The following is a 16,917-nucleotide window of genomic DNA, read 5'->3' on the forward strand; positions in this document are numbered from 1 at the left end:
AACCCTCAGGGGATTACCTATTTATTTAACTACGTCCTGACCATGGGATGATGCTTTGGTGAATCCCGAAGGCGCTGGTTCTCAAACTATGCTCCCTGGGCCAGGGGTAACAGCACTGCCTGGGATTTGGTTAGACGGCAAATTCTCTCCTAGTCCTACTGAATCAGGAAGTCCCAGAGTAGGGCCCAGGCACCTGCATTTGAACCTGCATTTGATTTTTTTTTTTTAGTATGAAATTTATTGTCCAATTTGTTTCCATACGACACTCCGTGCTCATCCCAACAGGTGCCCTCCTCCATGCCCATCACCCACCCTCCCCTCCCTCCCACCCCCCATCCACCCTCAGTTTATTCTCAGTTTTTAAGAGTCTCTTATGGTTTGGCTCCCTCCCTCTCTAACCTTTTTTTTTTTTCCTTCCCCTCCCCCATGATCTTCTGTTAAGTTTCTCAGGATCTGCATAAGAGTGAAAACATATGGTGTCTGTCGTTCTCTGTATGACTTATTTCACTCAGCATCACGCTCTCCACTTCCATCCATGTTGCTACAAGAGGCCATATTTCAGTCTTCCTCGTTGCCAAGTAGTATTCCATTGTATATATAAACCACATTCCTTATCCATTCATCCGTGGATGGACATTTAGGCTCTTCCCATAATTTATTGCATTCACCATTGCACCAAGAATCATAAAATACCTAGGAATAAACCTAACCAAAGATGTAAAAGATCTATATGCTGAAAACAATAGAAAGCTTATGAAGGAAATTGAAGAAGACACAAAGAAATGGAAAAACATGCCGTGCTTGTGGATCGGAAGAATAAATATTGTTAAAATGGCAATGCTACCCAAAGCTATCTACACATTCAATGCAATCCCAATCAAAATTGCACCAGCATTCTTCTCGAAGCTAGAACAAGCAATCCTAAAGTTTGTATGGAACCACAAAAGACCCTGATTCTGATATGCACACTCAGGTTCAAGGGCCTCTGGCCACGTCATCATTTTCTCCTGCAAACAGAATCTGAGTACACAGATCAGGCGTGTGCACACTTCTTCTGTAAAGGGCTGGGGAACACACACTTAAGAGCTCGCGGGCCACCGCAGCCTTTATCACGCTCGCTGCTTCTTCCTGCACAAGTCCTTCACAAAAGCGAGAAACCATTCTTTGGTGGGGAGAGAGGAGAATTCAGAGTAAGTCAGGGTTTGCTCTCAAACCCACCCTGCGAAATTCTGCCAGCAGACTCCGGGAAGCAAGCACGGGGACAGCGTCTCGCACAAACACTCCTTTCTCCCTTTCCCTCGGGCCTTTTACAAACGTTCCACACCGCTCTCAGAACCTATCAGCTCGCCAGGGACTTCTGACAACCGTGATCAGCAGGGCTGGGCTTTCCTAGGCAGTGGGGAGAGACTCCCGAGCTCCCTGGCTGAGGTCTGTCTCGCAGAGAGTTTATAACTCAGGCAGCGGGAATTCATCACCGGCAGGCCAGGGCGAGTTGTCAATATCGCGAATAACACGGCTGATCAAATTCAGGTCCAGCGTTTCCTCCGCACACGTCAGAGGTGTCCCACGTGAAGGTCACTGTCCCATGTGATGACTCATACGCGGCCTGCTGTCTCCTGACCCCCAGGCTCTGACAGCGCCCTCCATTCGGTGGCTCACTGCACTCTTCCAATGCGGGGCGATCAAAGCGCTCGACGTGATCGTCCCGGACTTCGCTCCTACCGGGAGGAAGCCACGCGTGGCCCTCGGAGCTGAGCTTCGGGGGAAACGTTCCGAAGTGAGGAAATGACAGAGGTGCCGTGTAGGGAGGCACTGAGTAGGACGGTGGGCCAGCCCCCGGCGGGTGGCAGAGGCCAGGCTTTCCTGAGCTAGCTGTGGGCTTCCCCAGGGCCACACCCGGGCGGGGGCCAGTCCTGCCCCCGCTGCCCGCCGTCCTCACCTGCCGGCCACCGGTTTCCACCCCTAAGGGCTCACTGCTGCCCTGTGTGCCCCTGGTGTGACAGCACACGCAGCATCCTGTCCACGGGAGGCCTCTTCCACCAGGCTCAAAGCTCCTTAAATGTGCAGATGTGCTTCTAACGCAGTTATGTGTCCCCAACACGGAGCACACCCCTGGCCCCGCAGAAGACACTTGCTCAATGTGTCCTGAAGGGCCGTTGGAAGCAAGCCCACCATCTACACGGGTGGTTCTGACAGACGCAGTGGGAGAGTGCTGCCTACATTCTAGGCCCATCAAGACGAGGCGGCTGATAGGGCAGGGAAGCCCTTAGGGGTTGACCAGCCGGAAGAGCGAGGACCACCCCCGGCAGCTGTTCCAAGGCCCTACGTTGTCACAGAAACAAAGCTCCTTGGGATGGAGGGGAGGCGCTGCTTAGAAGAGCTATGCCCAGAGCCCCCTCCCCACAGCAGAGGTGCAGGGGGCAGGGAGGCGGTCAGAGCAGGTGCTAACAGAGCCCTCGTCCCGGGCCGAGGCGCTTGGCTGGAGGCGACCCGGCCGGACACCCTCAACCCTCAACGACGCTCGGAGGCGCGCTGTGGTTTCTCACTTCCATTTTACAAATGAGGGAACCAAGGCTCGGGGAGTCTGCCGAATTCTCCCAGGTTGGAAGTAGCAGCCCCATGAGCTCGGAGGAGGCCAAGGTGAGGCCAATTCCACAGACAGGCCAGCCGTTTTCACAAATATGTGACGTGCTTTTTTTTTTTTTTTCTTTGCAACAGCTTTATTGAGCTGTAACTCACGTTCCCTTCACGCATTTAAGATACAGCAGTCAATAGTTTTCAGCATATTCACAGAGGTACGCGCCCACTGCCACAATTTCAGAAATCTTCATCATCACCTCCATAAGAGACCCCCTACCTTTAACTATCACCCCTCCAGTCCCTAAGCAGGCACAACTCTATTTTCTGAGTCCAGATTTCCCAGTGTCGGACTCCTCACAGGAATGGAATCAAAGAATAAGTGGTCTTTTGTGTCTGGCTTCCTTCACTCGACGTAACATTTTCAAGATTCAGCCATGCAGGAGCCCGTGTCAGTACCCCATCCTTTTTCACGGCTGAGTAATATTCCACGGCGTGGACAGATGCCATATGGTTCACCCACTCATCCACCGATGGACCCCTGGGTTGCCTCCACCTTTTGGCTACCGTGAACGACGCTGCTACGAACGGCACTATGCTCTTTGGCTGCCACCATCGGAACGCCCTCCTGTGTCTGGGGCTTTCCCCACAGTACGGGAGACGGTGCCCACCTCCTTCTTCAAAAGCCGGAAGTGCTTCCTCTCCCCCATGGCAGCAGCGGGGGCGTGCGTGGGATCCAGGCACGGCAGCCCAGGCCTTCGAATCTGAATGTGTGACGCTGAGAGCTCCTTCCCGGGCGGGGGCAGTGACGTTCTTCTCCCAGAGGCAGCGGGGACAACGGCGGTGGCTGTGCGCTGGGGGGAGGCGGGTCTGCAGTGGCCCTGGCACCGTGAATTCCTGGGCCCCCTCCCCGACTCCGCAGTCTACTAGGGCATTCTGTGCACTACTGGGCAGCTTTTTAACAAATTCCTTTTCTGCTGACGTCAGCCAAGGTCAGCTGCTGTTGCTCACCATCAGGAACCCCAAGTGGATCACGCCTGCTGAAGTCTTACTGCACGTGCCGATGCATCGGGCAAGCCGAGAGGGCCTTTTACCCGGGTTAACAGGTGAAACTTAACGAAAGAGGAGTTCTGGAAATTTCTCCCCTCTAGACCATCCCTGCTCGTTTGTGAAGGACACGAAACAGAGCCGAAAGCACAGAGAGAACCAATTTAAATCTAGAGAGTTCTATCCAAGAGAGAAGAAATGTTGGGATTCTCCCCCCCATTTCCTTTAGCCCCGCTTTGCTCCTGCTTCTCAGATAGTCTGTGTTCTAAGAGAGAGTCGCCCAAGGTGGCGTGCCCACGGTCCTACTATTCAAAGGGATAAAGAAGCAAACGTCGGCTGCTAAGGGCCAGTGAGCCAGTCAGTGCCCTGGGCCGCCCTTTCCAGGCTGGGCGTCCGTGAGAGTCGGCGTCTAGGTGATCAGAGAGGGGCGGGCAGGGAGCCCGGGCCCATCTCTCCAGCTGAAGGATTACCTGAGTGAGTCCCATCAGGTTGCAACTTAGTTTCATTCTGCCATTTTCGCAGGGTCCCCCTTTCACGCTTTCTCCCGCGACCAGCACTGAACTTCAAATTATGTCCCTTTCGTCCCAAGAAAAGCACGTGTGTTTCAAATACTTACATTGCTATCTTCCAAAAACTTAAGTGCTTTCGCTATGTTGTTCAACCGGAAAATACGGTGGGATGAGGACTTGTACTCATGCAGCTGCAACACAGAACAGAGCAAAGGAGAAGTGAGCCCAATGAGACTCTCGATGCCCGGTGGTGCTGGGGGGGTGGCGGTGTGCCTTTCTTTGTCTTTACCGTGTTCGCATTAATCTCAAGATACAGGGCTCGCAGCTGAAATCCAGCTTATTTATGGTTCTGGGGACTTAACTCACTTGAGTCTGTGCGGGAAGGGGGTGCCCAGGCAGGTTAAACAGGGGACACATTTGTCAAATTTTTCTCTCTGACCCGGCTCCTGGCTTTGACATTCCTCCTTCTCCGGAGACCTCCAGGGATGTGTTCTCCTCGCTGCTCTGACGGTTTTGTCAGGCAGGGAGCATCGGCCGGGGCGTCCCCGCAGCTGCTAAATCACTCGGCAGGTCCCTACTAGAGGTGGCAGATGTTTCAGTTTTCCGGCCGAGAGCTTTGTGGACACTTATCCCAGGTCAGAGAGAGAAACAGACAGACAGAGACAGCCAGGCAGAGACAGACAGACAGGCAGAGATACTGAGACAGAGAAACAGAGATGGAGACGCAGAGAGAGAGAGAGACAGAGAGAGGGGAAAAATGCAGACAGAAACAGAGAGATGGAGAGAGACAAGAGGCAGACACACACAGAGACAGAAAGCCAGGCAGGCAGAGACAGAGAGAAGAGAGAGAAATACAGCAACAGGTGGAGAGAGAGACAGATGAGACAGAGAGAGACAGACAGGCAGAGAGAGAGGAGAGAGAAATGCAGACAGAAACAGAGGGGTGGAGAGAGAGAGAGACAGACAAGAGAGACAGAGAGAGAGACAGGCAGGCAGAGAGAGATAGAGGAGAGAGAACTATAGACAGAAACAGAAAGACAGAAAGAGACAGAGAGCTAGGAGGCAAATACAAAGAGGAAGAGAGGCGTTTGCAGAAGCTAAAATTTTAACAACAGCAGCTGAATATCCCAAGGGAACTCTCCCACCCTGAAGCTCACCGAAGCACCTCCAGACCGGCGGCCGACATTACAAGGCAAACCAGCGGGGACCAGCTGCACCAGCCGTGAGCTGCCAGCCAAGCTCATGGGTAAGCAGAGGCCTATTCTCAGCCAGGCTCCAGAACCGAAGGCCCCCAACACAGGCCCAGCAAGGACATGGCATCTATCAGCCAGTGGCCCGGCAGCAAAATGGGAGCTTGTGTTGCTGGGAACACAGAGCAAGGAACTGGATACGCTTTCTCAGGGAGCTCTGTGGGGACTGTGCTGTTGGCTCATTGCGGGACCTGCTGAGACACCAACACTGTTTTTACCTCCATGAGTCTGCCCTTCGTGAGAGTTCACGACGTGACTCTGCACAGCGCCCCGGAGCTGCTAACAGGTGTCTCCCGTTTTGCTTTTGGGAGGGTGAAGACAGGAAGAGTTAAGGGGTGGGATGAGAGTCTAGCTACATTAGATCTGAAAACAGGAGGGGCTCTTGACTTCAAGCCTGTAGCTGGAACTGGATCTGGGCAGCGGGCTGGTAGAGTTGGGACCCGCATTAGCCACAATTAGCTCACGGATGCCACGTCAAACGCGAGACTCTACAGAAGGGTTTCTCGACGTCACCACCACTGGCATTTGGGCCGGGTCATCGTGCCTTCTCCGTGGACATCTGGCAGTAGTATCTAGTGACATTTTTGGCTGTCACACCTGGGGGTGCTCCTGGCACCCAGGGGGTAGAGACCATGAATGCAGTGCCCAGGACTGCAAATGTCGGACCCAAAATGTCACAGCATTGAGGCTGAGCACCCCCACTCGGGGAATGGGAGAGAGATAACCAACCCACACACAGCAGACATAAGCGACACGGACATGTATGGTGAGGGTCCCAAGTGCAATGAACCTCAAGACGGGCTGGTTCAATTCAATGTGGCTTATACAGCGGCCCCTCCTTACTCGTGCTTTCACTTTCACCAGTCTGTCACCCGCGGTCAACTGCGGCCCGGAAGCAGATGATCCTCCTTCCGACGAGTGGTCAGAGGGACAACAGTGGCTTCATGCTACGTCACAGAGCCCACGTCACTCACCTCACTTTACCTCATCACATGGGCCTTTTATCACCTCCCATTGTCACAAGAAGGGCGAGTACAGTATGTTGAGAGAGACCATATTCAGATAGCTTTTATTACAGTGAATTGGTGTAATTCTTCTAATTTATTATTGTTAATCTCTTCATGTGCCTAATTTAATTTTTTTCAATGCTTATTTATTTTTGAGAGAGAGAGAGAGACAGTGTAAGCAGGGGAGGGGCAGAGAGAGAGGCAGACACAGAATCTGAAGCAGGCTCCAGGCTCCGAGCTGTCAGCACAGAGCCCGACGCAGGGCTCGAACCCACGGACCGCGAGATCATGACCTGAGCCGAAGTCTGCCACTTAACCAACTGAGTCCCCCAGGTGCTTCTTAATGTGCCTAATTTATAAATTGAACTTAATCAGAGGGATGTATGTATAGGAAAAAACAGTACATATGGGGCTTAGTACTGTCCGCAGTTTCAGGCATCCACTGGGGGTTGTGGAATGTATCTTCCGCAGATAAGGGGGGAATGATTATACTACTGAGAAGGTTCTAGAAGCCAGCAGTTGTAATGGAATTCAGTTGGTACGACGACTTTCTCCTCAATCTTCCGGATCCTTCCTATCCTTCATGTTAATACAATGGCTGAAGAGCTAAAGTTTAACTAAGATCTAGTTCCAATCTTTACCCTTCAAAGACTTACAAAAAACACTGGGCATTTATTTATTTACTTACTAAAGTATATTTACTTAAAAAAAAAAAGGAGGACACTGCTTCGTTACACATGATTGTATCACTCTTGGTCACTGGGAAAGGAATGTCACCCTTCCTAAGTTTCTTGTCACAGGACCACGCATGGCCAGGTGGGTGCACCTACGTACAGTTCTGTGCTTTAAAGAAACCTTGATCAGTGTTTGCCTTCACCTTTTATTTCTCCCTGACCCTTTCGTGACATACGTACCAGATTCCGCCCAGACAGGACTTCTAACAAAGCCATTAGGATTTTGCCATCTTGGATATCAATGAATAAATCTTTAACTTCTAGGGGTGGGTCGCACTGTGGAAGAAGGGGGGGAGGAAGCTGATTAGTGACCCGTATAATCCCCAAAACTGTTCCCAAGCTTTAATTCTCCCCCAAGGGAAGACATCCAGACCTCCAGATCTGTCTGCGGGCAGCGCCCCCTCTGCCTGGGGGCGAGAGGGTGCCGGCAAATCAAGGAGGAGACTCAGCACCAGCGCGCAGCTCAAACAAGTGACCTGGAGGGCGTTGGGACCCTGAGATCTGAGACCCCCCCGCAAGGGCCATTGTATCCACGCTTCTCTTTAAGGGGAGAAAGAAATGGCATGTCTTGATGACAGGCCTCCAAAGAATAAAATAATGCCAGTAAGACTCGCGTGAAATTACCTGGTGTAAGCCCTTCGCTTTAGATTTGGGGACACTGAGGCTCAAAGAGGCTAGGTGACATGCCCAGTGTTTGGTCAAATCGGCTCTTTGTACAGTCAGTCCTGTTTCTTCATCGGGACTCACTGGCTGCGGACAGGCGGTGCCCAGATCCCCACCACGATGGCATGACCCTGGGTCAGTGACCCTCTGGGCCTCGGTACAGACATCAGCAGGGCTCCCCCTCCCACGCCCCCCCCCCATCTCCGATACTGCTTCGTCTCTGTATGTGCATCTTCCTGAGGTGCCAGCTGACGCGTCAAGATTCAGTCTAACTCCAGAGGTGGTGGGACCCTCGGCAGAGGAAGCCAGGAAGGTCGCTAGCGTGTGTGACTCAGCTGGGGGCAGTGGGGGCCGGGTTGACAGACTGCTGGTCTCCCGAGTGGCTGGACGGTTGGGGGGGGGGGACCCTTCGTCCCCACCAAATGTGTAGGCCTGTTCAGAAGTCAAAGGTTGGGAGGCTGATTTATCTGTAGATGTTCTTGTCTCTTTATATGTTTAGATACAAAAAAATACATTCTTACCGATCAAACTAACTAAAATCATACTAAAAAGTTAATCAGCATTTTTTTTTAAATTTTAGAGATAGAGGTGGGGGGAGAGGGTCAGAAGAGAGAGAGAGAGAGAGAGAGAGAGAGAGAGAGAGAGAGAATCTTAAGCAGGCTCCACAGTCAGCATGGAGCCAGACTTGGGGCTCGAGCCCATGACCCTGGGATCATGACCTGAGCTGAAATCAAGAGTGGGACGCTCAATCGACTGAGCCACCCAGGAGCCCCTTAAAAAGTTCATCAGCATTCTGAATGCCACTGTCTCTGTTCCTCCACAAAACTGGCTTCTTAAATAAACCAATGTTATCTCAGGACGAACTTCTTACCTGCTCCACTGAGAAGCAAGGGAGTCAGACACACCTGAGTTCAAGTCCAGGATCTACCCTCAACAGGGACTCGGGCATCTTCCTGACCCTCCCTGGGCCTTAGAGGCCTGTTCTGCAAGATCTCAGAGCACAGGGGCTAAAACGAAACGAGATCCTGTAGGGACAGTGCCTGGCACAACTCCTGCCTTCCCAGATGAACGAGTCAGGAGAACCAGCTTGTTAAGTGGCTTCTTTCCCGCAGAGGCTCGGGGTGTTCTCTGCAGTGAGGCATTTCATCCAGGGGGTGCATGTCTCATGGCTATAAGTGGGAAAAAGGAGATGATCCTTGGCTGGAACCTCTCCACAGGGAATGGCCCTGAATCTCCCTCTCTCCGCCCCACTGGCTTCTCTTTCTGGGTTTACCGGGTTCGCCCAAGTTCCGGCCTCTCGCTGGGGGCAGAGGCAACTGTGCTCACATGAACTGGAGCGTGAAGGGGGCCTGGGTGGGAAAAGCCGGAGAGGTCCACTGTCTAGGGGAACTGGCACCATGCTGTGTCCACCAAGAGTCTGGCTGGACGTGTGGCCTGGAGCTCCCGGGGCTGTCTGGAACTTGCCGGTCAGATGCTCCAGCACCGGGATTTGCAAATGTGTTTCCTGGAACCCTAGACTTTACTGGAGCAGCTTCAGGGTCCCCTGTGGGGACCGAGGGGTGCCGAGAAAGAGTCTGACCCGCTGCACCCCCTTCGATCAGAGAGGCCCCATTCTTACTGGCCTTTCTTTAGGGTTCCGAGTAACACTTTGCTTGAAGAAAGGTTTCTGTTGACTGAACCAGCTTGATAATACTTCCTTTAAGGCAGTATGATTAGAACTTACTGTACAGAATCTCAGGGAACGGGGGTTCCAGAAATGTGTATTTTTTTAATGTTTATTTAATTTTTGAGAGAGAGAGAGAGAGAGAGCGAGAGCAGGAGAGGGGAAGAGAGAGAGGGAGACCCAGAATCCGAAGCAGGCTCCAGGCTCTGAGCTGCCAGCACAGAGCCCGACACAGGGCTCGAACTCACGAACCACGAGATCATGACCTGAGCCGAAGTCGGACGCTCAACCGACTGAGCCACCCAGGCGCCCCAGAAATGTGTATTTTTAATAAGCCCCACCCCCAGCATGATTCTCTGTTTCCCTTTTGGTAGTGGGGTTTTTGGCAACATTAGAACAGCTGGGCAGGGCGCTCTCTGCGCTCCTGGGTACATGAATGAGGTGTTCACACAGGAGACACGATCTCTGTAACCGGCCAGAGACCCAGGGGTGAGGGAAGTCTCAGAAACATGGAGGAGTTTTGGTCTGGGCACCTTTTCCCTCCGGGAAGGCCTCCTTCCCGTGACAGCTTTGGCGAATTCCTGTTTTTGTTTTTTGTTTTTTGTTTTTTTATTTTAAATTAAAAAAAATTTTTTATTAAGGAAGGTGGCATTTCCTTACCCCTTATATGAGCCCCTTGACCCCCCAGTTTGTCCAAATACAGGGCGATTCCTCCCACAGGTGCACAGAAGAGGGATTTGCTTCAAGGGCAACAGCGACTTTGAACCAAGAGGCAAATTATTTTCTTTGCAAACTCCCACAGGTCCTGGGGCACATTCCACACGGAACATGACGGCGTCGGGTTACGGAGACTCTCACAGAAATGTTATTCCTGCTAATGCAAGGCAGAAAACGTGACGCCCGAACAGAACACCCCCTGATAGATGGACTAACAGAATTTCCAGTTACCAGCCCCGGCCGTGGCCAAGCCTTGCTTTTGAGTTGAATCTGGAGGGTAATTTCCACTGACAGTGTCTGTAAGAGCCTCGGCGGCAGCAAATGGGGCCTTGGCCAGAGTCCATCCTGCGAGATGGCAGAAGGAGAAATTGAATCTGTTCCAGCGAAAACACTGCTCGGGCCCCAAACGTTCCACAGGCTTCATGAGATCGGTATGGCCGAGTAAACAGCACCCCCAGGGCTTTCTTCATGATCTAACTCCTTCGGTAAATTAAGGAATTTTTCCAGAAGCCCGAGACTCAGTAAATATTTCTAACGGCCTTCAAATTGCAGTGAAACCCAAGTCCCCGAGGGGTTCCCGGGTTTCCTTTACATGAAAGGTTGGCCTTGAAAGTCTCAAGGTTGGAAACATGGCTGTTAATTTTGCCCTGTTTATTAGGCATCGGTTTCAGGTGCTATCTGATTTATCCTCAGAGCGGGGCTACCCACCTGCCCCGGAAAAGGGACAGGAGCGTGGCCACGGAGGCAATCCCCAATAGGAGGATGCTCACAGAGGCTCGCCGAGGGCGGTGAGTGAGTGCGTGGGTATTTGGGGCCTTACCCGCTGTCCTTTTCTGTATTTATTTTTCAATAAGAAAGAAAGAAAGAGAGAAAAAAAGAAAGAAAGAGAGAAAGAAAAAGAGAAGGAAAGAAAGAAAGAAAGAGAAAAAGAAAGAAAGAAAGAGAGAAAGAAAGAAAAAGAAAGAAAGAAAGAAAAAAAGAAAAAGAGAAAGAAAGAAAAAGAAAGAGAGAAAGAAAGAAAAAAGAAAGAAAGAAAAAGAGAAAGAAAGAAAGAAAGAAAAAGAGAAAGAAAGAAAGGAAGAAAGAAAGAAAGAAAGAGAGAAAGAAAAAGAAATATGCCATAGCCACACCCCACCCGCCAGGAGGAATTTCCAGCTATCCTGACGCACATCAGGCATTAATTTAGGAGTTCGGCAAACTCAGATCGGGGGAACGGTTTTCCTTTTTTTCCAAAAATAACATTTCGCTTTATGAGCACTGCCGAAAATGTACCAATAGTCAAAACAACTGGCAAATGATTTACGGTGCTTCATCCCAAGGAGGTCGGGAGTCCTCCTGGGTCAAGGGGAACCCATCGTCTAGGTGCCGAGTAGAGGTGTGGGTGGTCAAGGGCTGCTCGGGAAATATTACAGGTCTAAAGGTAAACTACACGAATTAGAATTTTGGTCAAGCGCCGCGCTTCCGAAAAACCACCGTTCTTTTCTCGGGGATCTAATCATTTCAGCGATTTCCTCCATGAACTTTTCTTTGGGGTTAACTTCACGGGCAGTCAATACTTGCTCTCGTACCTTTCGGGTGGAGAGAAGAAAATCCATATGCCTAACCTCACTGAGAACGCTACCAGCTCTACAAGGAGATGAGGCGACGGGGCTGCGTCTATTTGGAGAAGCAGATCGTGGAATTTAAGAAGAAATGACAGGAGTGAAATGAATCCTGATAAATCAGCTGTCTTACGAAGAGAAAAAGAATCTCTCCTTCCCCAGCCGGGGGATGAGGGTTGTCATGGGGATAGAAGGAGATGTGTGCTGCACTAAGCAGGGTGCCTGATGCACCAAACGGGGCAGGTCACACTGTTGATCGAAAGCAACATTATGTGATTAACCAGGGGATCTGGCTTTGTTACAAGGTGTCGAGTCCTTGCATACATCAATCCGGATACCTACAAATGGCTCTGGCTGAGAATCCCCTGCCATCCTCCCAGTACGGGAAGCCCAGCCCTGTCCCCACCCCAGTCCCTGTGTCCAGGAAAGCCCTTGGGGTGTTCAGTAATAAATGTCTTCTAACATTTGTTCATTGATTCCTATTTAAAGAGAGACCCTCTCCGTCTCCAACTGGACTGACAACCCCATGATGGCAGAACCACGTTCCCAGCACTGAGCTTGACACTTGGTGGTTAAAGGTACTCAAGCAGATGGTTCAACGAACGGGCGCAGAAAACGACAGCGGGAAATACAGAGCCACCCTTTCCCCCCCCTCCCCGCACTACGGGGCTGTGAGCTCGGTCGCGGATGAATCTGTCACTTAACAAAAACCCACGCGCCCCGCTTACCTTCTCTAGATGGAGATTTACCCATCGAGTAAAGGTTCTCTTCTGCACATTTTCCCTCTCAACTGAAAACAAAGAAAAGCCATTAGCTGGGTATAAAGAACTGTGTGCAAAACGCTTGAAACCCTGCTCATCCCCAGCCCAAGCCCACAGCATCTTCACTAGAATAAATAACCATGAATTCAGGGGCACCTGGGTGGCTCAGTCAATCATCTGACTTCGGCTCAGGTCTCGATCTCACGGTTTGTGAGTTCGAGCCCCGCCTTGGGCTCTGTGCTGATGGCTCAGAGCCTGGAGCCTGCTTCTTCGGATTCTGTGGCTCCCTCTCTCTCTCTCTCTCTCTGCCCCTTCCCTGCTCACATTCCGTCTGTTCTGTCTGTCTGTCTCTCAAAAATAAACATTCAAACAATGGTTTTTAAATAGCCATGAATTCAGGCACGCGGAACAAAACTGTCACACAATTAGTAAGGTTACTCGCATTTTACAGATTAAGAAACGGAGGATTAAATAGCTTAAATACAGCCAAGTTGGGACCTGGACCTGGATCCTGTGTGTGGCATTGGCCGGCTGGCTGCCCAGGACCCGGACCCTGGGTAAGGGGGCTAGCGCCTAGGTCTGGGTGCTCGGCCGGACACAGAAGCAGCCTCCGCAGCCCAGGCTGCTAGGCCGCTCTGGAAGCTTCCTTGAAATGTCTGAGCCAGATGACTCCTGAATCACTCAGCTCTGGATTTCAACATTTTGGAAGAACGCGTCGCACGTGCTTAAAACCATTTCACGTTTCTTTAGCAATAAGAAAATGGGAGGCAATTTATCTCCCAGGGGAGAAAAGGGGCTACGGTTTTCTGTAATGGCTATGGTTCTTTTTTCCTCTCGGCCTCATTATTAGGTAGATAGCGGTACCCATAAATCAAATTTTAATATTGTGGCTTTCAATCTTTTTAATTGAAGATCCGGCAGACAGTACTTAGGCACGTAACTGCTTTTCTCTCGTTTTTCCTCCTTTGCTGTAAGAAAAGGTCACTTAGCAAGTCGGTGTAAGAACTCAAGAGCTAATCCCAGTAAACTGTGTTTTGTAGGTAGAAGAGGAAGAAGGGAAAAGAGGTGGGTAGAAACGGGGTTGCGGGGGGGGGGGGGAGCATTTGCTGAGGGCCATGAGCTACAGAGTCTCGGAACTTTCCAGAAGACTGGAGAGTGCCCTGCCCCCAGCCCCACTTGAGACCTTTCTGCCTGTGTATCATTGGCTATGGCGTGGGTGTTCCAGAGCTTAGCCGCCGTCCCTCGGTTGATGGCACTTAGCTCTTCCCACTTTCTCACTGTTACGGGCCGTGTTGCAGCCAGCACGATTGCACGAGTGCCCTGCTGCCTGGTTCTTTGTGCACAAGCAGACGAATCTGTCTCAGGCCTGACAGCTAGAAGCGGGGCTGCAGGGTCTTAGTGGTGGGCACATTTACAATTTTAATAGCTACTTCCAAATTGCCCTCCCCAAAGGCTGCCCCGGTGTATACTTTCACCCCCACCTGTCTTTAAACAAGTTTATGGGATTGTAAAGTATTTACACACACATTCAAACACTCAGGCTGGTTTCTCCATATGGCTTCAGGGAGAGTGAAGGACGTCCCCTGAAACAGAAGTGCATTCAGTGAAAGCCTGAGAGAACCTCGTTTGGACGGCTGGTTTAACTGTGTGGAAGGAAGTGTGGAACTGTGTGGAAGACCCACCCCATCTGTCTGTCCATCCATCCATCCAACCATGTATCCTTCCTTCCTTCCTTCCTTCCTTCCATCCTTCCTTCCTTCCTTCCTTCCTTCCTTCCTTCCTTCCTTCCATGTATCCATCCATCCATCCAGCCAACCATGTACCCATCCAACATTCCTTCTTTCTTTCTTTCCTTCCTTCCTTCCTTCCTTCCTTCCTTCCTTCCTTCCTTCTTTTTCTTCCTTCCTTCAGTCCATTCATCCATCCATCCATCCATCCATCCATCATCCATCCAACCATGTATCCTTCCTTCCTTCCTTCCTTCCTTCCTTCCTTCCTTCCATGTATCCATCCAGCCAGCCAGCCAACCATGTACCCATCCAACGTTCCTTCTTTCTTTTCTTCCTTCCTTCCTTCCTTCCTTCCTTCCTTCCTTCCTTCCTTCTTTTTCTTCCTTCCTTCAATCCATTCATCCATCCATCCATCCATCCATCTATCCATCCAACCATGTATCCTTCCTCCCTTCCTTCCTTCCTTCCTTCCTTCCTTCCTTCCTTCAACCCATCCATCCATCCATCCATCCATCCTTCCTTCCTTCCATTCTCCCAGCTGATACTTAGTCCATAACCATTACATGCCAGGAACTACACCAGACCCTGTGGGCAAAATCAGAGAATAAAAAAAAAAAAAATGCTTGGAATCTATACTCCAAGAATTCACAGCCAAGTAGGAGAGAAAACATGGATGCTACAGGGCACATATGCAAGGAGAAATAAGAAATTTCCAGGGCTGATGGGGAGGAGGGGAGGTGATTTCAGACCCCAGGGGGTACTCCTCCGGGGGCCCTATGAGGATCTCACAGTAGAAGTGGGACACAGAGGGGCTCCTGTAGGCAAGGGCAGTGTCCCAGCCCCACCCTAGTCCACAGTCAACCTGTGGGAGGCCTCATTTCCATTCCAGCCACGGCCTGGGGGGCGGGGGAGCGGGAATCTGAGCACAGATTAGCTTCGACAGCAAAGCTGACCCACGGGAGGGGAACGTGATGACTGAAGATACCAGGGGACCGTGAAACTAAATCACAAATAACAGATGAGTCCCAAACTGAAATAGGGAATGGAGACCATAATTTCTGAACCTGAAACTGGGACACATCGCTCAATACACAGAGGAGAGAGAGACGGTGAGAATTTGGGTTGCCTCAGAACACCCAGCTGAGAGCCACACACACCACTAGCTGTGCGACCTTGGGCAAGTTCCTGACTTTCAAAATCCCTTTGCCTCAGTCTCCCCTCTACCGAAGGGGGAAAGCTGTGCCTTCCTCACGGGCATGCGGTGAAGATTCCAGGGCATAACCCCAAAAGGCAGCCCCGGTGGTTGACCTCACAGCCACACAGCAAGCCCTGGAATCACAGTATTTTGTTCGGTGTCTCACCACAAAGGTCTGATCGTGACCTTCTCCATTTCGAAATGCCCACCCCCATCCTGCAGGCTCTTTCTACTTCTGGCCTGCCAAGACTCCGTAAACTTTATATAGTTTCCATAAATCCAGTGGCCCCTTTCTTTCCGCCGCACCTATCACGTTGTAAAGGTGTAGGGAACCATTTTTCTGGAAGGGTCTGGCCTTCTCACGGAGTGTTTGTGGGGCCCGGTGCGGGTTTGCTGGGCAACGGCGGGGCAGTAACAGGGTTGTAAAATCGCCATCACCGGGTCTGCCTGGCTGGCCGGGGCGCGTCCAAGTGCCCGGGCAGCGTGGAACGGGAGGAGCTGGCTGGACAGGGGCCCCGAGAGACAGAGACAGAGAGGGAGGCACAGCCTTCTGGCTCAAGGCCACCGTCCCAAATCCCCTCGTGTGACTCGGGCCCCTGCTTTACCAAGAACAGATAATTTCAAAATGTGACCTTCCTCCATTCTCCAGGCCACCACTGGTGGCCAGCTCAGGACTTGGGAGCCACGGAGTGGGAGACGCTGACTTGGGAGTTAAAACAGATTCATTGACACTGTGACCTTTTTTTCCCTATGTCCACATTTCTGCTAAACCTCTTTCCTAGGTAATATTTCCTTTATAATATTTCTGCCCTTCCCCACCCACGAGAAAGGCTTGATGGCTTATCTGTTTATAAACATATGCTCATGATAAAAAATTAAAACAAGACAGGATAGAGAGATGTATCTAAAATCTGTTGAAATCACATTACACTCACAGATCACCACTATTGATATTTTATTGATTCCTTTCAGAAACACACACACACACACACACACACACACAGCTAAAGCACCAAGATATTCATGTACACAATTCAGTGTGATCAGCTAATGCCGCGGCATTTTTCAAAGTCTGGTCCACGGATCGCTAACATCAAGAGGTTCTGGGGTGACAGTTAAAATGCTAATCCCTGGACCCTATCCAAGACCTGCTGACTCACGCTCTCTGGCCCCAAGGCCTGAGAACCTGCATTCAACCAGCTTGTGGGCGAGATACTGCACACTTTGAAAACCTGGTCTTACTGGGAAGAGACAAGTGGCACAATTTCTTGGCCATCTTCAGGCAGGGTGGAGGATGCGACTGGCGTGCCACCTGGCGTGGAAGGAGCAGGCGGCCTGGAGCCAGGTACATAAGCCCCACCGCAGACGAAAAAAGGGGGACACACATATGTCTCCCGGGCTTGCCTACCGGCAACGGGCAAGACAAACGTCATTTCTTTTTCCTTCGTCGTCCAAAGGGCTCT

General features: G+C 51.1%; 1 protein-coding gene across 4 annotated transcripts in view; it reads right to left on the reverse strand.

Annotated features, from left to right (window-relative positions):
• CLMN (calmin) overlaps window positions 1-16,917 on the reverse strand; it is a 113,545-nt gene that overhangs the window by 25,985 nt on the left and 70,643 nt on the right. For all 4 annotated transcript variants that reach the window (XM_027066547.2, XM_027066545.2, XM_053224904.1 and 1 more), the window contains exons 2-4: window positions 12,497-12,558; window positions 7,305-7,400; window positions 4,241-4,324 (exon numbers count right to left, since the gene is read on the reverse strand). In XM_027066547.2, coding sequence (XP_026922348.1) covers window positions 4,241-4,324; window positions 7,305-7,400; window positions 12,497-12,558 — 242 coding nt within the window. The remainder of the gene's footprint in view (window positions 1-4,240; window positions 4,325-7,304; window positions 7,401-12,496; window positions 12,559-16,917) is intronic.

Source organism: Acinonyx jubatus, chromosome B3 (genome assembly GCF_027475565.1).
Source record: "Acinonyx jubatus isolate Ajub_Pintada_27869175 chromosome B3, VMU_Ajub_asm_v1.0, whole genome shotgun sequence".
Classification (NCBI taxonomy): Eukaryota; Metazoa; Chordata; class Mammalia; order Carnivora; family Felidae; genus Acinonyx; species Acinonyx jubatus.